The 27,899-nt window shown below is 48.8% G+C and overlaps 1 protein-coding gene across 5 annotated transcripts in view; it reads right to left on the bottom strand.

Moving 5' to 3' along the window:
- Window positions 1-24,896, bottom strand: part of CPNE5 (copine 5) — a 107,570-nt gene extending 82,674 nt beyond the window's left edge. The window contains exons 1-3 of one of the 5 annotated variants that reach the window (XM_060189725.1): window positions 24,334-24,580; window positions 4,127-4,167; window positions 3,101-3,147 (exon numbers count right to left, since the gene is read on the bottom strand). In XM_060189725.1, the coding sequence (XP_060045708.1) occupies window positions 3,101-3,147; window positions 4,127-4,167; window positions 24,334-24,428 (183 nt within the window). In that variant the 5' untranslated portion in view covers window positions 24,429-24,580. Of the gene's footprint in view, window positions 1-3,100; window positions 3,148-4,126; window positions 4,168-24,333 lie in introns of all 5 variants that reach the window. The other 4 variants (XM_016185889.1, XM_007517822.3, XM_060189724.1 and 1 more) reach the window with 4 other exon arrangements.
- Window positions 24,897-27,899: the final 3,003 nt, after the last annotated feature.

The following is a 27,899-nucleotide window of genomic DNA, read 5'->3' on the forward strand; positions in this document are numbered from 1 at the left end:
TTAGAACCTATTCTCTCAACAGTTCAGCTACAAGGCAAAGCACACTTGGACCAAAGAATAAACAGACGTATCCATCACCAAGGGACCTGGCCTAGAACCTCAGGGTTTACTAGAAAAGCACACTTCTTTCTTCCATATAAAATCTCAGACAGGCTGAGAAGTAGCACCATCTTTAACACATCAGAATTTTCTGCCTGAGGCTTTAGAAGTCCCAGATGCAATCCTATCTCCCCACCACACGAAATCTTGGGGCTAGGAAAAAAACCCACTTTGAAATTCCAAGGCCTGGACAGAGGGGTGGAGGAATACAGAACTGGACTCAGAAAGCACTTCTCTGCTCTTCTCCTTTTCCAGTTGATTTTCTGAGCAAAGCAAATTCTCCTCTGTGACCATCTTCCTCGCTGGGGTGTGAGGTGCTACTGAAGCGGAGACCAAACAAGACAATAGGGATGTTCATGGAAGGAGTGACAGGACAGAGGACATCCCTGCACACCTTTGCTGACAGCATTACGCAATAATAGTCTTTATGAACATGGAGCACAGTTTTGGTTAAGCACATGTAGTATGAACCACGAGGGCCTGCAGGAGGATCCCAGTTGAAGACCCTGATTCCCCACCTGGGGGGGGGGTCGCTTCACAGGTGGTGAAGCAGGTCTGCAAGTATCTGTCTTTCTTTCCCCCTCTCTATCTTCCCCTCCTCTCTTAATATCTCTTTGTCCTATCAAATAAAAAAAATGGAAAAAATGGTCGCTAGGAACAGTGGATTCATAGTGCTGGCACTGAGCCCTACCAATAACCCTACAGGCAAAAAAAAAAAATTCACTCATTCCAAATTCCTTCCTTAGAGGTACAGAGAGTTGATCTTTTCCTGATCAAAGTGCATTAAAATGGCTCCTGGTGACTTGTCAGCCTGCTTTAGAGACCTTTTCCCTTTCTGTCAGCAGAAAGAAAAGTGTTCCTTCCAAAATACGACTCAGCTCTAGTCTATGGTGGTGCTGGGGTTTGAATCTGGAACATGAGGGCCTCGAGGATGGAAGTCTTTGTGCATAGCCATTATACTGTCTCCCCCACTCAGACCCCCATCTTCTCTGAGTCTTAGCTTCCTCATCCCTGAGATGAGGGGTCAGGCCATGTTCTTGGAAGGACTAAAATAATGCTTCTGGAAATACCTAGAAATGCCAACTGTGATGTGCCAGCACCTTCTATCACACTGCAAAGGGCTACACCTGGTAACTGCTCCATAGGGAACCTGCCCAAATCCTGAGTGTTCAACTCAGGCTCCCTGAGGTCCAGGCTGTGCCTCCTGCTCAGTCATTAACAGCTTTCAGAGCAGTAACCATCTGAAGAGACCCTTCCAGATAGTCCTGAATGAATTACCAGGACATTAGCCTATCCCTGCTTTCTATGAAGTTTGGTCAAAAGGCCTCAAAAGTAATTAGTTTGCTTAAGTAGGCTGATCATTTCTCTAGCAATCTGGCTCATACTTTAATTGGCTTTGAGTCTTGGCAAGGGCAGGAAGATCAACTTGAGCTCAGCCTTGAAGAACTTCTTCCCATCTAGTTCATGAATGAAATCCACCCCTTTTGGTCACTCACTTGGCAGAACTGGGAGGAAGAACAATGAGAGTGAGACCCCAAGCAGCCTTCCATCAAACAGGGAGGTTCCTTAAGTAAGTCTGAGTGACTGACACTTCACCGCTTATTCTCATTGTCATCTCAGAGGTCCCCAAGCTCTTTACTTTGGTCATCCTGTGCACTGACTCCTTGTCTGCAGATCTGTGTCCCCTACTCTTCAAAGCTGCCTTTGTCCCATCAGCCTTATGGCTTCTCCCTCAACAGAACCCCCATGCCGAGTCTCTAAGCGGCGTCCCCAGGCTTTTCTCCCTGGTGTGGGTGGGAAAGAGCAAGGGATGTGGTTGCCTAAATCAGATGCCATCTTGCCCCATTCTTGCACCTCTTGGATCACCAGAAGGAGCAAGCTCAATATCTATGGTGGCTATGAGAGCTCCCAGAAAACCAGCTTTGGCTCTAAGAGCACCCCACCTTCTCCAGCATGGAGAAAAGCAATATTCCTCTTCTTCCTCCTCCTCCTCCTCCTCCTTCTCCTCCTCCTCCTCTCCTCCTCCTCCTCCTTCTCCTTCCTCTCCTTCCTCTCCTTCTTCTTCTCCTCCTCCTCCTCCTCCTCCTCCTCCTCCTCCTCCTCCTCCTCCTTTCTACAGGGTTATCACTGAGACTCAGTGTCTTCTACAGGGTTATCACTGAGACTCAGTGCCGGCACTAAAAATCCACTGCTCCTGCTCCTGGTGGCCATTTTTTCTACTTTATTGGAAATTGAGAGGGGAGGGTTATACAGAGAGGGAGAGAGACAGAGAGACACCTGCAGACCTGCTTCACCATTTGCAAAGCCTTCCCCCTGCAGGTTATCTCAAGTTTTACAAAGGGCCTAAACTGTCAAATGCTGGTGAATCATTTCTTAGTGACCAGACTTGCTTCCAGTGGCCAGAAAGCTGCACAGTCACTCAGCTAAATGACAGTGTCACTGAACCCCTTTGCCCCCAGTGACCCCATTATACTTTATAAATACAGAACCTCAGCCAGAAAATCAAGATTTTTTTTCTTGAAATATGAACCTGCCATCTCCTCAGGCCCCCTGCTAGCACCTGAGATAAACTTGTATTCCTTCTACCAAACCTTGCCTCATAATTAACTGGCATTTCAAGTGGCAAGCACTGAACCTTCCTCTCCAGACAGGAAACCATGGTCATATTAGTCAGAAGCCGTGAGAAGCCTGCTGTGTATGAGGCAGCATAGATGCTGCCTCAGGCCACCTGACAAGGAGATCTGGGAGAGGCTAAACTCCCTTGGACACCCTCATATTGGGACTTCCTGAGAGAGACCTTGTCTCCCCTTTACACTGAGGCTCCCTGGGGACAGGAACTTCCACTTCAGCCTACACTGGCAGAGACAAGACTCTCCCTCTGCACCTTTTCTTACCCTTCACAAAGGGCTTGGCTTCTGCACTAGAAACTCACCAACCAAGGTTTCTCAACAGACACAACCAGGGGCAGGCTGTTTCCAGGCTGAGGAAGGGCTGTACTTACCTCCCGCCATTGCTTGTTCTCCATCCCTTGGATATACATAACACACACTGCAGGGAGAGAAGAGAAGAATTAACACTCCAGACCATGAGGAAGATGGGGGCCTGGTGCCTCTAGAGACTCAAGCTTGGATGGCTGGGTTGGATCCTGGCAGAAGAGATGAAATCGACTCAGAGAAGGGGGTCTAGGAGCACAGGCCTGTTTGGGAGGGACACTTTTTAGGCCAGGAGGCATCTGCGTCTATACCACAGCTGTTGTGAAGTGTGAAGCAGCTAGACAGGTAGGCATTTGATACCCTCCTGCCTCTTTAAGCCCAAAGCAGACTCGCAAGCTCTATTACTATCATTAACCTAACTTCCAGTTATTATTGTCAATGTAACTTATGAACAACAGTTCCAGGATGGGGAAAGTGAGACTCAGCAAAGGCTACTGAGCTCTCTGAGGTCATATCACTAGCAGCACAACTCAGGCCTTGAGCCCTGAACTCCAAATTCGGTGATGTCCCCCTAGATCACAGCCAATATAGGCTTTTTAAAAAATTGTTATTGATATATATATATATATATATATATATATGTATATATAAATATTATAGTGACAGAGAGAAACTGAGAGGGGAAGAAGAAGTAGGGAGGAAGATAGAAAGAGAGACACCTGCTGCCCTACTTCACCACCCACGAAGCTTCCTCACTATAGGTGGGGACTGGGAGCTTGAACTCAGATCCTTGTGCACTGTAACATGTACACTCAACACAGTGTGCCACCACCCCCCCACACACACACAGGGAGCTCTTACAAGCACTTGTTTTTCTGAGATGGGGACCTGCTATCCCTGGACATCCTGACCCCTCCATTAACCCGTCTGTGAGGGTCAGACCCACCAGCTCCCTTTCTCAGGCCTGGACTGAGACAGCCGGGACAAAGGCAGCCTGGATGCCAGTGGAACAAAGCCTGCCACCTTAGCTCTTGTGTAGGCTATTCAGTGGGGCACAATGGCACTGCTGTTACGACAATCAGAATAGGACTTACGTGGGTCAGACTTGGAAAACATATCTTTGTCCAAAAGGTTCCTAAAAGAGAGAGAGAGAATTAGTTGCGTTGGAGGAGGCCCTTTTTTGGGATTGAGTCTTTTCTTTCTGTGTGTGTGTGTGTGTGTGTGTGTGCCTCCAGGGTTATCGCTGGGGCTCAGTGACAGCACTGTGAATCTACTGCTCCTGGTGGCGATTTTTTCCATTTTATTCTATAAGACAGAGAGGGGGAGATAGAGAGAGAAAATGATAGACACCTGAAGACCTGCTTCACCACTTGTGAACGCCCCCCCCCCCCGCAGGTGGGGAGCCAGTGGCTAAAACCTGGGTCTTTGCACGGGTCCTGAGCTTAGTATTATTTGTGTTTAATTGGGTGCACCACCACCCAACCCCTTGGGACTGAGTCTTTACCATGACCTGTGGGCAGCCTGGGGTCTGGCCATGGGGAAAACAGGAAAAGAAAGAGGCTCCTTCTGCAAAGGTTTACTAGATGTTCATTAAAGCCTGCGAGCCCTGGAGGTTCCTCACCTGTTTCCTAAGGAGTGTAATGTTCAAGCCTCCCACACCCACCATCATGACACACACACACACACACACACACACACACACACACACACATGCACATACACATATTCTACATGCCCTGGGTCCAAAAGCCCCTCTCTCTCAGGCCAAATCGCAATCTGTCTAACATTCTGGCCTAGTCTAGAAACTCTCTTCTTATCACTCTCAAAATAATGTAATCAAACCAAGCAACCAGAGCATATCCACCCAAAGCCCCCCCGCTTTTTCCCTCCAGGGTTCTCGATGGAGATCAGTGCCAGCACTATGAATCCACTGCTCTTGGTGGCAATTTTTTCCTTATTTTATTTTATTTTATTATTGGATAGGACAGAAATTGAGAGAGGGAAGGGAGACAGAGAGGAAGAAAGATAGACACCTGAAGATCTGCTTCACAGCTTGTAAAGAAAGCATCCCCCCGGGAGTCGGGCTGTAGCGCAGCGGGTTAAGCGCCGGTGGCACAAAGCACAAGGACCAGCATAAGGATCCCGGTTCGAACCCTGGCTCCCCACCTGCAGGGGAGTCGCTTCACAAGTGGTGAAGCAGGTCTGCAGGTGTCTGTCTTTCTCTCCCCCTCTCTGTCTTCCCCTCCTCTCTCCATTTCTCTCTGTCCTATCCAACAACAACAACAACAATAATAACTACAACAATAAAACAACAAGGGCAGCAAAAAGGAATAAATAAATAAAATAAAATATTTAAATAAATATATATATATATATATATATATAAAAGAAAGCATCCCCCTGCAGGTGGGGAGCCAAGAGCTCAAACCCAGATCAGATCTTTGCACTGGTCCTTGCACTTAGTACTATGTGCACTTAACTGGATGTGCCACTGCCTGGCCCACAGAGCCTGTTTCTCAGCACTCTTCCAACAGCCAGTTTATGCCACCATTCTTGCTGTGCTGCTAGGCTAAAGAACTGTACCTCACAGTGTATTAAATAAAACTTACAAGACCTCCACCAAGCAACTAATTAAATCTCACCATCCTGACAGTCAGCAGGTCATGTGACAGCCAGAATGCCAACTCTCTATGAAGGACCAGGGCACTGTGACCTCAGATATGATCTCCAGCCACCAGCAAGACTTTCAGAACAATCATTCCCAGACATCCAAACCCCCAGCTTCCAGATATAAGGGTTAGAGAGAGAGAGTAAGAAAAATAAACAGGGAGGGAGTCGGGCAGTAGCACAGCAGGTTAAGCGCAGGTGGCGCAAAGTGCAAGGACTGGCTTAAGGATCCCAGTTCGAGCCCCCGCTCCCCACCTGCAGGGGAGTCGCTTCATAGGCAGTGGAGCAGGTCTGCAGGTGTCTCTCTTTCTCTCCCCCTCTGTCTTCCCCTCCTCTCTCTGTTTCTCTCTGTCCTATCTAACAATGACGACATCAATAAACAACAATAATAACTACAACAACAATAAAAAAACAACAAGGGCAACAAAAGGGAAAATAAATAAATATAAAAAAAAGAAAAGAAAAATAAGCAGGGCAACTCAGAAGATGGCACAGTGTATAAGGTGTGAGTCTCAGGTTCAAGCCTTAGCATCACATGTGCTAGAGTAATACTTTGATGTCCTTCTCCTCTCCTTTCTTTTCATTACAAATAAATCTTTTTTAAAAACTACTTTTTTTTATTGCCACCAGGGTTGTTGCTGGGGTTCAGTGCCTATACCTTGAAATTACTAATCCTGGTAGCCATGTCCCCTCCCCCCCTTTCCCTCTTTCTTCCTTCCTTTCTCTTATTTTCTTTCCTTTCTTTCTTTTCTTTCTTTCTTTCTTTCATTCTTTCTTTCTTCCTTCATTTGATAGGACAGAGAGAAATTGAGAGGTGAGCAGGAGACAGAGAGAGGAGGGAGACACTTGCTGACCTGCTTCACCACTTGTGAAGCTTCCCCCCTAAGGTGGGGATTAGTGTCTTGAACCCAGGTCCTTACACATGGTGATGTGTGTGCTCAACAGGATGCACCACCACCCAGCCCCAGGATTCTTGCTGATTAGAATAAGGGCCCCTCAAGTGCCATCCTTGAAGGAGCTTCCTATGAGCTACACTGCCCTGAAGTCAGCTTTGCCCTTGCTGCTACCCTCTCCACCCTAATCATGTCCCCAGGAGTCTTCTCTCCTCCCCACCCATTCCAACAACCCCCCATGAGCCAGTGCCTCTTGCATCCCTGCACTCCTTTCCCAGAAATGAGAAACAAGTGACATGGCCCATGTGGTTTCCAAGTAGCCAGCTCCAGTGTCAGAGCTGGATGGGACAACCAGAGCTATCTGCTCTCAAGGAGGGAACCAGACCCAGGAGGGGCTGAGTCCAGAAGAAGCAATGGCAGAGGCAGAAAGGTCTAGAAGGAAGCTCTACCCTGAGTTTTTGTCATTCAAATCACAGCAGTGACAACCTGTTGCCTATCCAACCCCATTGCTTGAGATCCTCACCCTGATGTGGGAGTCAAAAATCAACAGACAGACAGACAGGTGCAGCAGCACTTAGTGACAACACATGATATTCTCTGCTCCTAAAGAGGCTCGGGCTAAGTTCATGGATCACCTCAGATCTAGTCCCTAAGCAAATTCCACCAATGTCCCCAAGAGAAGGTTCCTGAGTCTCCATCCTCCACTTCAGTCTTCTCATTCAAAGGCTTCTCCCTAAAAGCTAGCTCACCCAGACCCCCCCAGGCATCACCCCTCTGCTGAGCCCCACTGGGTCTGCTCCCAGCCAGCTGTCACTTTGGAAACCATCAGATAAGCCTCCCAGCCCACTGCAGTGAGCGTCAGATGAAATGACAGCCTGGGCAACTCTGAGGACCAGAGTCTGCTTTTCTGTGTGTTTCTTCACCCCAGGAGGCCCAGCTACATTGGATCCAACCTCTCCTCTGGTAGTGCTAGGCCTGGGGACAGGGATCTTTATTTATTTGTTTGTTTATTCATTTATTTATGGCCACCAGGGTTACCACTGGGGCTCAATGCCTACATAACAACTCCACTGTTCCTGATGACCTTTTTCCTTCTTTCTTTCTTTTTCTGGTAGAAATAGGGTATGGATGAGAGAGGGAAAGAAAGAGAGATACCTGTATCACTGCTCCACCAGTTGTGAACCTCCCCCCCCATCCTGGTCCTTGTGCATTGGTAATATATGTGCCATCGCCCAGCCCTAGGAGTCCTGATTTAAACAAAGAACAGAAGATGTGCACAGTTAGGATGATTCCATGGTGCTGGAACCTGGGGCAGTGTGAGAAACCAAAAAGTAGTGTCGGGGAGGCACTTCTCTAAAGCAAGGGCCAGTTTTAACTCTGAATTCTATAGTGGAATCCTGTAATAACATAAACCCCTCAAGTGTTCAAGTTGATAGCGACCTTGGAAGTCACTTTTCCCAATCCCTTATCAGCCAGAAATATGAGACTTAGAAGACAGTTGACTTTTTCAAAGTCTGGGACTCCAAATCAGGAACTCAAGGTCAGTCATGTCTAGGCTAGTGAGAAAGAGAGTGAGAGATCCTGAATGTCAGTCTAGAGGGGTGAAATCCTTATCTTCAGAAAGAAGCAGGTGGAGGACTAGAAGATAGGTCATTTGGTAAAGCTCAGATTTTACCATCTGTGAGGACCCAAGTTTGAGCCCCTGATCAACACATGATGGTACCTGCACAGGGAAAGCTTCACGAGCAGTGGAATGGTGCTGTGGTGTCTCTCTTCTCTCTCTCTCTCTCTCTCTCTCTCTCCCTTTCTGTTCTCACCTGCTATAAAAAAAATTAAAAAGATTCTGCCAGGAGTTGTGGAATTATATATGAAAAAAAAAAAAAAAAGCCCAATGATCATCTGGTAGCAGTAAGTAAACAAACAAATTGCTTCACTACTTGTGAAGCTTTCCCAGCCCATACTTGGGGACGGAGGACTTGAACTCTGGTGCCTGTGCCTAGTCACCTTGCCTATCCTCCCTGTATGGGTCTAGAGATACACAAATGGTGACTTGACCTCATGAACAGTGGCCTCTTATTTCCTGGGACTCATCTTTCCCTCTAACTTGCAGACCAATGTGACAAAATGATGTACTCTCAAGCCTAAAGTCCTGAGTTTGATCTCTGGCACTGCCTGTGCCAGAGAAATATTCTTTTATTATCTCTCATTCCTTCTCTCAAATAAATAAATAAGCCAGGCTGGAAAGACAGTATAATGGTTATGCAAAAGACTTTCTTTCTCTTTTTTTAATATTTATTTATTTATTCCCTTTTCTTACCCTTTATTGTTGTAGATATTATTGTTGTTGTTATTGCTGCCATTGTTGGACAGGGCAAAGAGAAATGGGGTTGGAGACAGACAGAGAAAGAGAAAGACACCTAGAGACCTGCTTCACCACTTGTGAAGCGACTCCCCTCAGGAGGGGAGCAGAGGGCTCTAACCGGGATTCTTACACTGGTCCTTGCACTTTGTACCATGTGCACTTAACCCGCTACTGCTCGACTCCTGCAAAAGACTTTGATGTGAGTGCAGCATACACATGTGGGGAGCGGAAAGGCTCTTTCTTGAGCCTCTCTCAGTCCCCATCCCCCACCCTAAATCTAAGGCTCAGAGACAGTAAGTGACTTGCCTAAGGCTAACACCCAGCAAGAAGCGAAAGGAAGGAAAGCTGATCTATTGCCCTCCAGTGGGATCTGAACCCCAACTGCTCAGAGAGATCAGACCACACATGCTTTTACTCTATATTCTAAGTTGTCAGGTTGTGTCGGGACGTGTCAGGACGGAGCAGAGTGGGAACACAAATCTTTATTCACGTGGGCACCCCAGAAATGGGCGAGAGCGGGGTAGTTTAAGCCACGTGGAGCTAGCAAAATGGCCGCCTCACACTATGCCTAACAGCCCTTCCCTGGGTTGCTGAAGAGAGGAAAAAAGCAAGAGAAAGAAAAGTGGAAGCAGGAGGGCTTTTATGGGAGAAATTCCGGAAGTGGCAAGTCAGGACGGGATTGGCTAGAAAAGGGGGTGGAGAAAACAAGGCACTCTGGGAAGGTAGAAAGCTTCCGTAGCAACTGTTGCTAGGCTTTCAGCTCTCTCGGGAATGGGCGATACCCTGAGGGGGCAACGTGGTGGATATCTGTAAATAAAACGTGCATGGAAATACAATGTTTTTTGTTTTTTTTAATTCCTTTTCTTTTCTTTTTTTTTTTTAATTTTATTTATTTTCCCTTTTGTTGCCCTTGTTGTCTTTTTGTTGTTGTAGTTATTGTTGTTGTTATTTATGTCGTCGTTGTTGGATAGGACAGAGAGAAATGGAGAGAGGAGGGGAAGACAGAGAGGGAGAGAAAGATAGACACCTGCAGACCTGCTTCACCGCCTGTGAAGTGACTCCCCTGCAGGTGGGGAGCCGGACTCGAACCCGGATGTTTACACAGGTCCTTGCGCTTTGTGCCACGTGCGCTTAACCCGCTGCACTGCCGCCCGACTCCCTTTTCTTTTCTTTTTTAAAAGATTTTATTTATTAATGAGAAAGGAGAGAGAGAGAGCCAGATATCAATCTGGTACATGTGCTGCCGGGGATTGAACTCAGGACCTTATGCTTGAGAGTCCAATGCCTTAGTCACTGCACCACCTCCCGGACCACGGAAATACAATGTTTTGTGGGCACTGCCAATGTTCTACCACATCTGCACAATATCCCAACACTAAGTCTTTGAAAAGCTCAAAGAGAAATTTTTTCCAACAGGCAAAATATATGCTTCCCCCCCCAAAAAAAAAGAGCATAAAGCTCTCCAGCCACCTGAGCTCCCAGCAGCCTGGAGCTAGACTTCTTTTGTTCATTAAATTGAGGCCAGAAAAGTGGAGCCAAGAGCCTGCTACTCCACACCTCCCCCAAGGAATCATTTTCAATTCAGTGGCAGCCAGAGAATGACCAGTCATGGGTGCCAGCAGAAGAAAGCATTGGGGAGGTAGAAATGAGAACTCCTGGTCAGTGCTAAAGGAGGGCTCTGAAGGGGACAGAGCCCTGGGGAATAAATGCTGAGGTTCTCACAATCAGAGACAGGAGACATGGCCCTGCCCTCAGGGAGCCCTAGTATGAGGGGAAGAAAGAACTGTCTGCTCTTGAGCTGAGATGCTGGCTGAACTGCCCACAATATACTCTTGTCAAAGTCCACAGAGGCTACCTGGTATGCACTGAGCACTGGGCTACAGTGTAGCAGAAAATGTACCAAGAGCCCTCACCTAGCCCAACAGTGGTGCATCTGGTTGAGTGCACATGTTACCATGCACAAGGACCCCATCATCGCATATGCCAGAGTGATGCTCTGGTGTTCTCTTTATCTTGGTGTCTCTATCTCTCTATCTTGCTCTCTCCCTTTCTCTGTCTCCCTCTCTCTCTATGTCAAATAAATAAATAAATAAATAAATAAAATAGAGGCTGGCATTGGCACACCTGGTTGACTGCACACATTACCGTGCATAAGGACCTGGGTTCAAGGCCCCACCTGCAGGGGAAAAGTTACACCAGAGCTTCCTGCAGAACCAGCATATCTCCTATGATATTGGGGAATTAGACCAGGAACACACATAGACTGTGCAGATGGCCTACCCAGTGAGCTATCTCTCTGGCACCAATGCCTCATTTTTCTGTGGAGCATTGGAAGAGATCTCCAGCAGGTAAAGTGGGTGGGAGAGGGATGATAGGAGAAATACTGGATAAAATTTGCACGGGGCCGGGGGGGGGGGGGGAGGCTGAGTGGTGGCACACCTGGTTAAGCGCACACATTACAGTGAACAAGGACCCAGGTTCAAACCCCCAGTACCCACCTGCAAGGGGAAAGCTTCACAAGTGGTGAAGCAGTGTTGCAGGTGTCTCTCTGTCTCTCTCCCTCTCTATCATCCCTTTCCCTCTCAATTTCTGGCTGTCTCTATCCAATAAATAAAGATAATTTAAAAAATGTTTTAAAAACTTGCACCAGGGTTATTACTGGGCCTCAGTAACTGCACACTAACTCTACCACACCTGGTGACCCCCACTTTTTCCTTTTTAATAAAGAACAAGAACAATAGAGAGGAAGAGAAAAGGGTGAAAGAGAAACACCTACAGTACTGCTCCATTGCTCATGAAGTTCCTCCCCTGTAGGTAGGGGCAGGGGACTTGAACCCAGGTCCTTATGCATAATAATAAGGGTGCTCTGAGTGCCAGGTAGTGGTGCACTTTGTGGACTGCATATGGTCCACAATGTGCAAGGACCCAAGTTCAAGCCCCCAGTCCCCACCTGCAGGGGGAAGGAAAGCTTTATAAGTGGTGAAGCAGAGCTGCAGGTGTCTCTCTCTCCCTCTCTGTCTCCCCCTTCCTCTCAGCTTCTGGCTATCTCTACTCAATAAATAAAGGTAATTTAAAAATTAAAAAAAATAATAATAATATGGGTACTCCACTGCCCAGTTCTGATTGCCCCATTCATTTTAAAGATTAACTTGATTTATATTTATTGATTTATTGGATACAACAAATAAAAATTGAGAGGGAAGGGGAAGGCAGAGAGGAAGAGAGGAAAAAAAGAGACATATGCAGCACTGATTGTGAAGCTTCCCCCTGCAGGTGAGGGTCAGGGCTTGAACCCAGATCCCTGTGCATTATAACATATAAATTCAACCAGGCATGCCATGGCCCAGCCCCCAAGATTAACTTGAGAATGAGAGAGAGATATCAGAGCACCACTGTATCATATGCAGCGCTGGGGGATGAACCTACAGCCTCATACACAAAAGGAATGCATTTTATCCTGACCCCTGAGCCACATCACCCCATTCTACAAGCCAAGCAACTGGGACTGAGAGGTAGTCCCAGTGTCACCCAGACTGCCAGGGAGTACCCTGAGCACGAGCTCTGACACCCAAGCTTATCTGGCTGTGCCCCATAGAGCACCTGCATGACCAAGCACAGGGTGTCCTAAAGCAACAGGCAGCCTGCAGAGCCATGCCCAGCCTCATTTCTTTGTTTCCAGCCTCCAGCCTTAACAGGGATACTTCCAACAGGACCACTGAAGAGAAGAAGCATCTTTTTTTTCATATCTTTATTGGGGAATTAATATTTTATATTCGACAGTAAATACAATAGTTTGTACATGCATAACGTTTAACGTTTCTCATTTTCCCATATAAATACAACCCCCACTAGGTCCTCTGTCATCCTTCTTGGACCTGTAGTCTCCCCACCACCCACCCCAGAGTCTTTTACTTTGGTGCAATACGCCAATTCCAGTTCAGGTTCTACTTGTGTTTTCTCTTCTGATCTTGTTTTTCAACTTCTGCCTGAGCATGAGATCAACCCATAAGAGAAGAAATATTTTAATAAGCACAAGTGATCAGAGCATAGGAGGAACTGGAAGGAGAGGACCCTTGGCACCCAGCCCCTGGCACTGATCCACTACCCCTTTCAGCTTCCTCCTTACCCACGCACCATCTCCCTGCCAAGCAGCTTCACTGAGGTCTAAAAAGTAATTTGCACATGGGTTAAAGAGCTCCCCTTTCCTGGGCAATTTGCATTTTTATTATTATTAATTACTGTAATAACCATCCTTCCCATGCTATGGCCAAGGGAAGAGGGTAAGAGCCCTGGCCTCAGACACATCCTTGCTAGAATCTCCACAAGGCCATATGCTGGTTCTGTTACCCCAGACTTGCTACCAACCTCAGTCTCCCCCTCTGTGCATGGGGTCACAGGTCCATACACAGCTATTGAGAAGCTGACAGTTTCAAACAGAAAGACAGGAAGGGGCTGGGTGATGTCACACCCAGTCGAGTGTTATAATGCACAAGGACCTGGGTTCAAGCCCCTGGTTCCCATCCATATGCCAGTGGGGGGGGGGGGGCGGGGTACTTCATGAGCGGTGAAGCATTTGAAGGTGTCTCTCTATCTCTCTCCTTCTTACTTTTATTTATTGGATAGAGACAGCCAGAAATCAAGAGGGAAGGGGGTAACAGAAAGGGAGAGAGACAGAGACACCTGCAGCCCTACTTCACCACTTGAAAAGCTTTCCCCTGCAGGTGGCGACGATGGGCTCGAACCCATGTCCTTGAGCACTCTAAGATGTGCACTCAACTGGGTGCACCACCACATGGCCCCCCTTCTCTCTCTCTCTTACTCCTCCTTTCCCTCTCAATTTTTCTCTGTCCTACCAAATAAATAAATAATGCACCTGGGGAAGCAGGGCTGCAAGTGTCTCTTTCACTTTCCCTTTCTACCTCCTCCTCCCCTTTCCATTTCTCTGTCTCTATCAATAATAGATAAATAAAATAAAAACCTCATGAAATAAATAAATAAAATACAAGTAAATGCAGGAAGCACACTTCAGTCTTCTCTCTCTTGTATCCCCTCCTGTCCTGCTGACACTCAAATCTGCCCCCTCCTTCCCATGCCACCTTCCCATGTCTCTGACTTGGATGCTGCAGTAGCCTCCTGCCTAGCAAAGTGCTTCAAGGCCTGCCTCTCCCCCCTCATTTCCACCAGCATGTGCTCTTCATAACAGCTAGCAGAATGGTTTAGGTCAACAGATTATGCTAGTCCTCATTAACCCCACTACCACTGAATGCTGTTAGAGTAATGAAGCCCTCAGTCTGATCTGCACACATTTCTTCTCTGACCTCCATTCCCTTCATCTTTCACACTAATCCAGTCACATTAGCCTCCCTGAAGCTCTGTAAGAACACTACAATCTCTTCTGCCACATGGGGCCTTTGTATGTGATGTTTTCCCTGTCTGGATCACCTTCCCTCTAGAACCTTCTCTACCTGGTTATCTCAGATCTCCAGAGAGCAGCTCAAAACCCAATCTGTCTTAGGTGTCCCCAGCAGCATCTATCCATCAGGCATTACTTGTTTAATTTAAAAAAAAAAAAAGTCTACATTGTGACCAGGTGGTAGCTCACCTTTCAGAGCACACATGAGCAAGGATCTAGGTTCAAGTCCCCAGTCTCCACTTGTACCGGGGAAACTTCACAAGCAGTGGAACAATGCTGTAGCTGCTTTTCCTTTTCTCTGCCTATATCTCTCACCTCTTATGGGGGAAAAAAAAAAAAAAGGCTGCCAAGAATGGTGAAGCTGTGCAGGCAGTAAGCCCCAGTGGTAACCCTGATGGCAGAAAAGAGAAAAGAAAAGAACAGGAAGTGACCATTGTTCATAGATTCTTTTTTTATTTTCCCTTTTTGTTGCCCTTGTTTTTATCATTGTTGTGGTTATTATTATTGTTGTTACTGATGTCATTGTTGCTGGATAGGACAGAGAGAAATGGAGCGAGGAGGGGAAGACAGGGAGGGGGAGAGAAAGACACCTGCAGACCTGCTTCACAGCTTGTGAAGTTACCCCCTTACAGGTGGGGAGCCGGGGGCTCGAACTGGGATCCTCACGCCCGTCCTTGCGCTTTACACCATGTGCGCTTAACCTGCTGCGCTACTGCCAGACTCCCCATAGTTCCTTTTTTTAAAAAAATAATTTATCTATCCATGAGAAAGATAAGTGGAGAGAGAAAAAGAACCAGATATCACTCTGGTACATGTGCTGCCGGGGACTGAACTTGGGATTTCATGGTTGAAAATCTAACGCTTTATCCACTGTGCCACCTCCCAGACCACCGCTGTTCAGTTTCCACCCACTGTAGGTTCTATGAGAGTAGTTTCTCATTTGCCACTCAGAATTATGCTCAGCACAGAGAGAGCCTCAATAGGAAGTGAAATCAATATCATTATCAATTATTGAGTGAATATGTCAGTAGTATCCAGTCAGTTTTATCTGTTGCCTATACAACATTCCACTTCATAAAAAAATTTCACCAGCCAAGTCTCTCCTGTCTTCATAACAGTGCTATAAGATGGGGACAGAATCATTATTCACCCCCCATTTTATAGATGAAGAGTCTGGGATTGGAGAACTTAGATGGCCTGGCCATGGGGCAAGAGAGATAGCACAGTGGTTATGCAAAAAGACTTTAAAGCCTGAAGCTCAGAAAGTTTGAAATTCAATCCCCAGTACCACCATAAGCAAGAGTTGAGAAGTGCTCTGGTAAAAAGCAAAACAACAACAACAAAAACAAACCACCACCACCAACCACCAACAACAACAACATCAACAACCTGCCATGTGGTTGTGATTCCAGAGAACAGAAGTCAAGAACTACATTGACTTTTAACATGGTGCCCAGAATTCTTCAGTACCCACAGGCATCTCTCTCCTTGACATCCCAGGCATTATGTAAGCCAGCAAAGACAGGGTGAGATTAGGACAGAAGTACTCTGAAAATGAAATGTGAAATCACACCAAGCCTTTAAAATTACTTGGGCTCGGGGTTCGGGTGGTGGCGCAGTGGGTTAAGCGCATGTGGCGCAAAGCGCAAGGACCTGCGTAAGGATCCCGGTACCAGCCCCCGGCTCCCCACCTGCAGGAGAGTTGCTTCACAGTCAGTGAAGCAGGTCTGCAGGTGTCTGTCTTTCTCCCCGCCTCTCTGTCTTCCCCTCCTCTCTCCATTTCTCTCTGTCCTGTCCAACAACAAACAGCATCAACAATGGCAATAATAATGACCACAGCGAGGCTACAACAACAAGGGCAACAAAAGGGGGAAAAAATGGCCTCCAGGAGCGGTGGATTCATGGTGCAGGTACCGAGCCCAGCAATAACGCTGGAGGAAAAAAAAAATTACTTGGGCTCAGAAAGCTGGAAGGGGCCTGGCAAGATTGCTCACTTGGATAGTGTGCTGCTTTGCCAAGTGTAAGATCCACCCTCTCCTTCTCCCCCACTCCCCCTTCTCTGTCTCTAAAACAAAAACAACCCCCCCACACACACACACAAACTGAAAGGAAGAAAGAAACTGGGGGGGGGGGGTTTCAACCAAACTGTGCTTGGAGCACCAGGTCCCATCTGATTTAGCTAGTCTGTGCACTCACTACAGAAGCTGAGAAGTTAGTAAGTCAGTCCCCAGAGGGGCCAGACTCTAGGATTCCTCTAGATAGCCTATGGATCACTCCGAGAGTTTCCCTGTGCCAGGCAGAGGCCATGACTGTCCGCCCAGCAGACATCCCCAGGCTCTTCCTGCTAAGAGAATCCACATCGGTTGAATGTCTGATAGCCACACCCTCAAGTCATAGGAAACAGTCTCCTGTCCCTCACTGCTGCCTGCTGACCTGTGTAGCCCCTAGACTCATGTATGGGAGCACTAACCCCATGGGGTGGTAACTAGAGATGGAACCTCTGGGAAGGTAGTTAGGTTAGCACCCCAGTCTCAGACATTCACCTGCAAAACCTGTGAGAAGTCAAATTCTGTTACTTAAGACATCTAGTCTGTAGTATTTTGTTATAGTGGCCCAAACTGACTAACACACTATAGTCTAAGATGGGCTTCAGAACCAGTTTTAGTCACTGAAATAAAAGAATGTTGAGTGTGGTCCAGGAGGTGGTGCAGTGGTTAAGCTTTGGGGTGCAGTGGTCAAGCATGAGGTCCCGAGTTTGATCCCCAGTAGCACATGTGCCAGAGTGATGTCTGGTTCTTTCTCTCTCCTCCTATCTTTCTCATAAATAAATTTTTTTAAAAAATAAAAAGAATCTTGGGAGAAATCATACTTCAAATAAGAATTTTTTTCCCAAAGAGAGACCTTTGGCCTTATGTTGAGATTCCTCACCTTTGAATATGATTGTGATGCCTAGATCAGTGGCAGCCACTTTGTAACAAGAAGGTCCAATTATGATAGTTGACTAGAAATATAGGTGATTTTTTTGGTGGCAAAGTCTGCTGACAAACCAGCATTGAACAAGTCTGCCTTCAGACTCAAGGTGAACTGAGGAAAGTCAACATATTTTGGGTTTTGGTCACCATCAATTGGATTTTCTGCTACCCACAAATAAGCAATTTAACCAAACCCAATTTGTGAACCCCAAAACTTTTCATCTTTATTCCACCTGCCTCTTCCCTACGCTTCCTACAAAATACTAAGTCATGTTCAGTAATGGTCTTGGGTCTGAACACGGGGAAGTATGAGGTGGGATAGGAGAGATGGTAAGTTATTATCATACCGTCTGGATGCCATAGAAGGCTGGCTGACACCACTCCCTGTGGTCTCTACTCCTGGGTATTCCTCCAGTTCTGGCTTTGCCTCCTCCTAGAGCCAGAGGCATCCCCGCACAAAGAAGGCCTTGCTCATCGAAGGCAGTGGGGGAGGGTGGGACACATCTATCTCTTCATGACACATACTACAGCTGGTGCCTAGGCCTCCACCATGATCCCTATGGAGACTACCACTCTCTAGAGGCCTTCAAGGCTTTGAAATCCAAATAATAATAATTAAAAAAATATTTAGATCCCCCTCTCCAAAACAGTTGGACTCTAAACCCTTGGTCAGGTCTTTTCACCCCGAGTACTGATGTCCTAATTAGAAAAAGAAAGACAGAGAGAGAGAGAGAGAGAGAGAGAGAGAGAGAAATAGAAATAGGGAGAGAGAGAGAACGGAAGGAAATATGATTTTATCTCCTAAGACCATTAGCAAGTTCAAAAGAGACAGTAATCGTGATGGGCAGAACTCCAAGATGCTCCCTAGGACTCCTGTCATCTGCTGCTCTCACCTCCCCTCCCCATGGGGTTTGATCATTCACTCCTGTGATCGCCATTACTTTACATCAGCACCTGGAGTGCAAGCAAGGCCAAGCAGGTGTCCTCCCAGGTGAGCCACCTCACCAGCCTCTGCACAGAGACATTTTCCTGCAGGCTTTGAGGAAGTGCCTGCTGTACAATGACAGCCTCTCATGGCTGGGACCTTCGGGTCGCCTCAATATAACAGCCAGCAAGAATACAGGACTTTGATCTTCCAGTTGCAAGGGACTGCTTTCTGCCAACAACCTAAATGAATTGGCTGGAACCCCCAGACTCAGGTGTGCTCACGGCACCTGCACACAGCCCGACCCCAGCCTGGGGAGACCTGGAGCAAGAAGTCAATACGCTGTGGCTGGGCCTCTGACAGACACAAATAGAAACACTATGCAACTGCTCTTTCAATTCACTAGGTATGTGGCCATTTGTTTGGATGCTGTCGAAAACTAATACAATAATCTTACTTTGAACCAAATGACTGAGCAGGTTAAATACAACTGAACATACAGAAAACTACAGGCAAGCTAGCCTGACACAAAGGTGAAGTGCCCAGCTCATAATAAGCACTCCATAAATCCTGCTATGATTTCTCTGGGTCCATGGAATGAATGCCTTGGCACATGCAGTGAGGACCACTTTGACAGCTGCCCTGGCACCCCAGGCCAGTCTGTCCTCAGACTCCCCCTCTCTCTGCTTGTCAGAGGAAAGCTTGCAGAGCTGGCTCACACCTCGTCAGAGTGACTCCAGAGCCAGGCCCTCTCCAGACTCCAGGGCAGCCAAAACACCAACCTGAACAGACAGCAGAAAACACTATCTCTGAGGGGGCAAAGGCAACAGCTGCCTGCCAGCCCTGAGCCAGCTGGCAGGGAGAGGCTCCAGCAGGGGAAGCAGCCGCCTGCTCTGCACTCCTCCCTCCTTTCCCTTCCCTGCAGAGCCTCCCATGCTCAGCTTACCCCAGCAGGACCCTGCAGGAATGCAAAAGTGTCCCACTAAACCAAAATGTAAACCACTCTTTTTAACCAAACTGCACTGATCCAGATTCCACAACCCTGAATGAGACCTGCAAAATTGAAGAATCCTTAGGGATGGGGACATGGGCTGGAGAGCTGGGGGTGGGGGGTTGACCAGGTCTCGGGGAGACTAACAAAATCAGGCAAGGTCTGAAGAAGACCAATTTTTGGTTCCCACCTTCCACAATGTCTGCCGGCCCCAAGCGCCCACTCTACTGATTCCCAAAGCAGCCCCTAAGAGTGTCTGCTATTTGTCAACTGTGTCTCAATGTAGCTGAGCAGCAAGTAAGAACCTCTCCATCAATCCCATCTCCAGGACCCACACACAGCCTAGAGGCCAGATCTTTATATGCTCTGAGATGTCAAATAACAGACAGTATAGCTTGCTATTAATTAATCTATTTATTCCTCTGAGCTGTGACAAAGATTACTATGCTTCCTTTACAGATGAGAAAACTAGAGCAAAAGTGAAATCAAGTAAACCAAGATCACTTGGACAGAGAGTTGAGATTTGAACCTAGGAAAACAGATGCCATAGTTCACGTTTTTAACTGCTGAGCCAAGCAACCAGAGGCTTTAGAATCTTTGGCCTTGGATTTCCCAAGGGTGGAAAAAACAACTAGTTGGGAATGGAGCACAGAATAGCCAAGAGAAACCCCACCAGAAGGGGGCTCCCACATATTATCTGCCTATGATGGCAACTTGGCTGAGCCTTCACTGTGGGTCTATGCTGGGGTTCAAACATGCCCTGCACCAGGTAGCTTGGTTCAGCAAGGGGTGCCCAGGATGGACACAGCAAGGGTGGCCAGCTCATCCCTAGGCAAAAGCAGTGGTCTTGGGGCTGTGGGGATGGGCAGGGCCCTTCCTGAAGAGAGAGGGAAGGGAAGTGGCCCCCAGGAACGGTCGTTTCCAGTTCCCTGAAAGACTGGCTGCTGGGATTCTCACCCACCATCCTCTCTTGGTGCCCTCTGTTTCCTGCCCACCAGCAGGTGTCACCTAGACACATAAGGCAGGGGTGCCCCACACCTCCTCACCCAGGGCCCAGTCTGTGCTGACTATATGTAGGGGAAGATGCTTTGATCCTGATTAACTGGTGACCATGGAGTGAGGGTATGCAGAAGGTGGCTACTCTCTACATTTCTCTACCTCCTCCTTCCCCTTCCTCCTCCTTCTTCCCTTTCTCTCTTTCTCTCTCCTCTTCTCTCTTCTCTTTTCTTTTCTTCTCTCTCTCTCTCTCTCTCTCTTTCTCCCCCCATCACTGTTCTATAAGCTACACAGATAGCCTTGCTGAGGTAGAGCTAAAATTGTAATTTCAAATCACCTCGGTTTTTTTTTCCGTTTTGTTTTTTTGCCTCTGGGGTTATCACTGGGGCTTGGTGCCTGCACTACAAATCCACTGCTCTTGGAGGCTAGAGAGAAAGACAGACACCTGTAGGCCTGCTTCACCGCTTGTGAAGTGACCCCCCCTGCAGGTGGGGAGCCGGGGGTTCAAACTGGGATCCTTGCATGGGTCCCTGTGCTTCGTGCCATGTATGCCTAACCTGCTGCGCTACTTCCCGGCCTTTATTTTTTCATTTATTTTTTTTAACTTTATTTATTTATTTTCCCTTTTGTTGCCCTTGTTTTTTTTCATTGTTGTTGTAGTTATTATTGTTGTTATTGATGTCATCATTGTTAGACAGGACAGAGAAAAATGGAGGGGGGGAGACAGAGATGGAGAGAAATAGACACCTGCAGACCTGCTTCACCACTTGTGAAGCGACTCCCCTGCAGGTGGGGAACAGGGGGATCGAACCAGGATCCTTCTGCTGGTCCTTGCACTTCACACCATGTGCGTTCATTTATTTATTTTTACCAGAGCATGATTTAGCTCTAGTTTATGGTGGTTCAGAGGACTGAACATAGGACTATAGAGCCTCAGGCATGAAAGTCTTTTTGCATAACCATTATGCTATCTACCCAGTGCTCAAATTATTTTCTTTTTTAAAAAGATTTTATTTATTTATTTATTTATGAGAAACACATGAGGAGAAAGAAAGAACCAGGCATCACCCTGGTACATGTGCTTCCGGGGATCAAACTCAGGACCTCATGCTTGAGAGCCCAATGCCCTATCCACAGCGCCACCTCCTGGGCCAAATTTAAAAAAAAAAAAAGATTTATTTAATGATTAATAGAGAGCCATAGCACTACTCTGGTACATGCAATACTAGGAACTGAACAATTTATCCACTGTGCCATCACCCAGGCTGTGTTAGCCAGATTATTTTCTTGCCTCCCTGCTGCTCCAGGTTACTCCTCCCTCCTAACTCCTTCCAAAACCCTCTTCCCCACCTTGTGGTCTTCTGAGGAGCAAGGGTAGGACCAGATTGGACTCTTCCCAGGCTGATAGATTGTGTCCTTTGAGAGGAAATGAACACTGGGACTGTCACCAGAACTATGTCTCTCAAGAGCTCAGATATATCCCTAAGTACTTCTCAGACATGAAGACCAAGTCCTGGGGACAGGAGGTAATGCATGCAGTTAAACGCACATAGTACAAAGTACAAGGACCCACACAAGGATCCTGGCTCAAACCCCCCCCCCGCCCCCGGCTGCCCACCTACCGGGAGGTCACTTCACAAGTGTGAAGCAGGTCTGCAGTTGTCTATCTTTCTCTCCCCCTCTCTATCTTCCCTCCCCTCTCAATTTCTCTCTGTCCTATCCAATAAAATGTCTTTAAAAAAAAAAAAAAAGATGCCCCCCCCCAGGAGCAGTGGATTCGTAGTGCTGGCACCGAATCCCTGTGATAATCCTGAAGGCAAAAAAAAAAAAAAAAGAAAAAAAAATCAAGTCCTTTGTACACTTCCACTTTCAGGGAGCAAATGGGAGGAATCCTGCTTTGCTGCTTTACAGGAGCTACTGTGTGTCCATCAAGTGCAAAGCAGTGTGTTGGATGCTTGAGGATCCTCTACTCCTGAATGTCAATTCTTCAGCGTTGTTTATGAAGTTCCTGACATGTGCTAGCTACTTTTCTAAACAAGTGAGCTGCTTGACAAGCAACGTTTCTCCATGAATACATGGCCTTTGTCTGTACTTGAAAACGGGGAACCCAAGGCTAAAAGTATGCCCCAAGTGGTAGAGCAGAAATTCCATTTCTTTTCTTCTTCATTGTCTTTTTGTTGTTGTTGTTGTTTAGACAATGACAGAAAGAGAGAAAGAGACATAGCACTGAAGCTTCCTTCAATGCAGTGGGGGCTGGACTTGAACCTGGGATGCATGCATGATAAAGCACAGCATTATCCAAGTGAGATACTCCATTGGCCCCAGAGATTCCATGTCAAAGTGTCTGGAAAGCCACAATAGTAGGTGTGTCTGCCTCACCTTCCCTCTGCCGGAATAGAGGTTTGGGGAGTCTGAGTCAAGGTGGGCCTCCCTTCCCTGAGATGCTTACCTAGGGACTTTGGGGGAGGAAAGATGGGATCTGCACACCGAACCCCTAGTACATGTAGCCAAGCACCCAGGACACACGGGAGGCAGTGATGTGGGCTGGGTGTCCTTAGGTCAGGAAAGATGGCTGAAAATGAGGAGTGTGAGGCCAGGCTTTGCAGTAGGAGGGGCTGTGGACTGGTCAAAATAAAAGAGTGAGATGTGGAGGAGGAGAGGGCTGCTCAGAGGCACAAGTGGGGAAAACCCAGAGAAGGCTCTGACAGGGCTGATTGAAGGCTGGGAGGGAGTGCCCCACCTTCAGAAGGGAGGGCAGGCTGCATTGCTGACTGGGGAGGTGAGGCTGGAGCTAATGGGCCTTCAGGAACCTCCCAGCAGAGGACCTGCAAGAGGCAAAAGGCTCTGGGACAGGATTCTGACAGTGCTGGGGGGGGGGGGGGGAGTTGAATGATCACAGGTATAAGGAAACAGCTGTGCCCCATCTCATCAGCCCACACTCCCACTCACCCCCAAACCTCTCCCTCTCCACAGCTCCAGCTCGCCTCTGGCTCTACCTACACCTTCTCAGAATGGGGGAGTGAGGTGTAGATGAAGGGTTTGACCAAAAACTGACTTGGAGGAGGATGAGGTGGGCAGCTGGGAATAAGAGCACAGTAAGGGCTTGGGAAATGCAGCTCATTTGGGGCTAGGGAGATATGGTATTTCTGGGGGAAACTCAGTGTGGTCTACACCAGGGCCACAGCGACCCCTACATTCCTAGCAGAGCAGTGACTCTAAGTCAGGGCAGGGAGGAGAGCGGGATGGGGAGGGCTAGGGGAAATTCCCTATTTCCCACCTACACCCCCCCCTCCCTTACTGCCTGGGAAGGCGATCCCCTCACATAAGAGAAGAGGCAGCGAACCCAGCTTTTAGATGAAGTCAACCTCCTCAGCCCCCTAAACCTGCATAACACAACTGAGGGTTTGAGGTGGGTGCCCCCGTATAAAAAACACTCCTCTCCCCTGCTGGAGCCCAAAACCTCAACGCTTTATTTTTTTAATACGTTCGGCTTCAGATTTTCAACCCAAGTTATTGTTTCTAAATGAAGCCACCTCAAGTAGTTATCAGTTTTCCACGCCTCACTACAGTGAGTCAGTCTGACCCTTTTTCTAGATGAGTTTTAGTGCTGGGGGTGAAGAAAGGATTTAGAACGCTGGGGTCTGGGGGGGGGGGGGTGCTGGGGCAAAGAAGGGAAAGAGGAAAGGAAGACACAAAAGGCAGAGGAAAGGAAGACACAGAAGGCAGAGGCTGGCACGTCTGAAAGGGATGGGGTGAATCCCTCCCAAATGCGGGCAGAGGGGCGGTCAGAAATCCTCTGGTGAAGACCCATGTGTGGGCTTTCCCGACCTCCCTCTCCCCGGCTCTGGCGCCTGGACCCCTATTCCTGTGATTCCCTCGAATCAACAGCCCAGAGTTCAAACTTTGCGGGGACCACCCCAAGCCCGGCTCCCCATTCCGCGGGTGCCTCCCTCCCGCGCGGCTGGGCCGGGGATCTGGCGGGACAGGAAGGGAGGGAGCCCGGAGGCGGGCCGTCCTGGCGGGGCGGCCTCGGGGCTCCGCGTCCAGGGGCGGGGCAGTGGACCCGGCCGGCGGGCGCTCACCTGCAGGACACGGTGATCTCCACTTTGGTGGCCGGGATGCTGCCCGCCAAGGAGTCGAACTCGCTCAGCGACGCCATGTCCTCGGGCTGCTCCATCGCCCACCGCGCCCCTACCCCGAATTAGCCCGATCCCGCAGGCGGGAGCCTCAGCCGGAGCAACTGGAGCGCCGGGCTCTCCCCCAACTCTGGAGACCAGGCTGGGCAGCAGGGGCGGGGAGAGGAGCGCGGGGGGCGTGGGAAGTGAGAAGGGGCGGGGGAGCAGGGCCGCGGAGCGGGGAGGGGATGCGGTGACGCCCGAGGAGGCGAGGGCCGGGCGCGGGGGGCAGGTGTCCGGGGGGCGCGGGGGCGCGAGGGAGTAGAGGGGGCGCGAGCGGCGGGGACAGCGCGGAAGCCGAAGCACCGGGCAGCGCCGCCTCTCGCTGGGTATCCGCGCGGGCACCTGCGGGGCTGGGGACGCCGCTGCGAGCGCCACTTCCTCCGCTAGGACTCGGGCTCCGGATCCAGGGCGCCCGGGCTGCGGGAAAATCAAATCTGCCCGAAGCCACCGCCCCCCGGGCCCCGGTGCGGTGTGCGTGCGGGGTCCGCGACGCTGGAGGGGGCGCCCGCAGGGGCCGGGCCGGGGCGGGGCGGCGGGCGGGGTCTGCGCGGCGGGGAGGGGGTCTGTGCGGCGAGTGTGCGCGCCCAGCTGGCGAGCGGGTGGGGGCACGCGGCTCCAGATGTTAGGGTCCGAGCTGTGCGTCCGACCCCCCCCCACTCCAACCCCCCAGGGGCCCCCACTGCGGGTGGAGGAGACTGGCCTCTGTGAACGGGAAAGGGGGGAGTCAATTTGAGAATCATCTCTGCAGAGCGGGGTGCACAAAACGAGCCACCCCACCCCCGGAGGCTCTGCTGAGGGGGCGCCCTCTGTATAGTGGCCTCAGCCCGGAACCGTGCTCTTCACCGCCTGCCAGGCACCGGGGACCCCGGTGCCCCAAGAGGCCTGCCTCCTGGTTTTCCTAGTGCCGGCGCTTAGGCCCAGGCGGGGTGGGCGCGGCGGCCTATCCCCACCCCACCTCTGCCTAGACTGCTCAAATCAGCCACCTAAGCCTCGAGCCGCCGCCCTCCTCGCCCCCGGGCCGTCGTAACCGCACGGTAGAACCAGCCCCTATGTCTAGAAGCTTCCCCACCAGACTGAGAGGGTGGCCTGAGCATCCAGCACCTAGTAGGGCTCTGGTCCTGTCCAGAGATGCAAAGGCAGACAGGTCTGTCAGCCCCCTGGCTGGTCCCACCCTACACTGACCCAGTCTCGTCCTGGGCATGGTGTCAAAGAACTGTGGCATCTTAGGGAGGTGGGGGTGAGGCCGGAGGGCTGTTCTTATGCCTCTAAAGTCCCCACAGACTGAGATTTGCAGTGACGGAACCTCCACTTCTTTGCCCACTGCCCAGCTTGGCTGGAATGGGATGGGCCTCCCAGGCAGGGAGAGTTGAGGGGAGGCCCAGAGACTAGACCCAGAAAAGCCACCCACCCACCCCACTCCCACCCCTGCCTGCCTTCTGCAGCACGTGTCAATTCCCAGAACATGATACAGCCAGAGTGGAAGATAAAACATAGAACTTATTCCTCATCCTGGGGCAGTGTTTTTTGTGGCTGCAGTCCACCCACCTGGGAACAGAGGAGCAGAGGTGCTGGGCTCCCTGGGTCTTCAAGGCCCTGCTGTGTCAGAAGGTTCAGTTTAGGACTTGGGGTCCTCTCTTTACACTCCAGAGAATAATTCAAGTTTCCTTTCCTGGGAGATGCAAAACTGGGGTTGGGATCTCTATACTCCCCTTGCCCTCTCCCCCCACCGCCCCCACAAACATTTCACTTGGTAGACAGTACTCCAAACTGTCTGTGGAGTATGATATTCAATTCCACCAATGGTGACTGAACCTGTGCCTGGCCCTGGGCTACTTGGGAAACTGTTCACAAGGATAAGCCCCATTCTATTTCCAAAGAGCCTTCCTGGGGCCGAATACTGTGCTTGCTGCTTTTGTATTACTGCCAGATAATGAAATTCACCAGTTTGTTTTATTGATATTTTAGTGTTTTATTTATTGGCTAGAGACAAGAGAATTTGATAGGGAAGAAATAGAGGAGAGATAAAGGAAGACATCTGTAATCCTGCTTCATAACTTGTGAAAGCTCCCCCCCCCATAAGTGGGGGACTAGAGGCTTGAACCAGGGTCCCTGCATATGGGTAATGTGTACTGTACCAGGTGTGTCACCACTTGACCCCTCACCATTTTATTTTTAAAGATTTATTTTCTTGAGAGAGAGAGGGAGAAAGAGAAACACCATAGCACTCCTCAGCTTGGCATATGGTGGTGTCAGGGATTGAACCTGGGACCTCAAAGACTTTCACGTATGCAAGTCCTGTGCTTTATTGCTAAGTTATATCCCTGACTCATAAAAGTCACCATTTAGGGGCCCTATCATTGCATATGCCAGTGATGCTCTGGTTCGTTTATTTTCTCTCATCAGAAAGTCAATAGTTTTTAATAAAATTTTAGCAGTGGGGACCGGCAGTGGCACACCCAGTTGAGTGGACACATGAATTTTTTAAAGATTTATTTTTTTATTAAAATTTATTTATTCCCTTTTTTTGCCCTTGTTTTATCGTTGTTGTGGTTATTATTGTGGTTGTTACTGATGTTGTTATTGTTGGACAGGTCAGAGAGAAATGGAGTGAGGAGGGCAAAACAGAGAAGGGGCGAGAAAGACAGACACCAGCAAACCTGCTTCACTGCCTGTGAAGTGACTCCCCTGCAGGTGGGGAGCTGGGGGCTGGAACCAGGATCCTTATGCTGGTCCTTGAACTTTGCAATACATGCACTTAACCCGACGTGCTACCGCCTGACTCCCCACACTTGAATATTTTTAATCTTTAATTAAAATTTTTTTATATTTATTTATTTTCCCTTTAGTTGCCCTTGTAGTTTTTTATTGTTGTTGTAGTTATTATTGTTGTTATTGATGTCATCACTGTTAGATAGGACAGAGGGAAATGGAGAGAGGAGGGAGGGGAACAGAGAGGGGGAGAGAAAGACAGACACCTACAGACCTGTTTTCACTGCCTGTGACGTGACTCCCCTGTTGGTGGGGAGCCTGGGGCTGGAACCAGGATCCTTACTCCAGTCCTTGCAGTTTGTACCACATGTGCTTAACCCGCTGCACTACCACCCTACTCCCTAAATTTTTCTTTTAATCTTTAGCAGTCCAGGAGGTGGCCAAGTGGATAAGGTATTGGACTTTAAAGCATGAGGTCCCAAGTCAATCCCAAGCATTGCACATGCCACATGATAACCCTGATTCCCCACCCCCACCCCGTTCTCATAAATAAGGTTTTTTTGTTTGTTTGTTTTTCACTAGAGCCACCAACCTCTGGCTTCTAGTAGGACTGGGATTTGAATCTGAACCCCTGTTGCCTTAGGCATGAAGGCCTTTCTGCATAGCCACTACATTATGTAACCAGCCTAATAAACAAATAAGTAAATAGATAAAGTTTTAATTGCCACCAGGATTATCTCTGGGGCTCAGTGCCAGTACAA

The sequence above is a fragment of the Erinaceus europaeus genome, chromosome 4, assembly GCF_950295315.1.
Source record: "Erinaceus europaeus chromosome 4, mEriEur2.1, whole genome shotgun sequence".
Classification (NCBI taxonomy): domain Eukaryota; kingdom Metazoa; phylum Chordata; class Mammalia; order Eulipotyphla; family Erinaceidae; genus Erinaceus; species Erinaceus europaeus.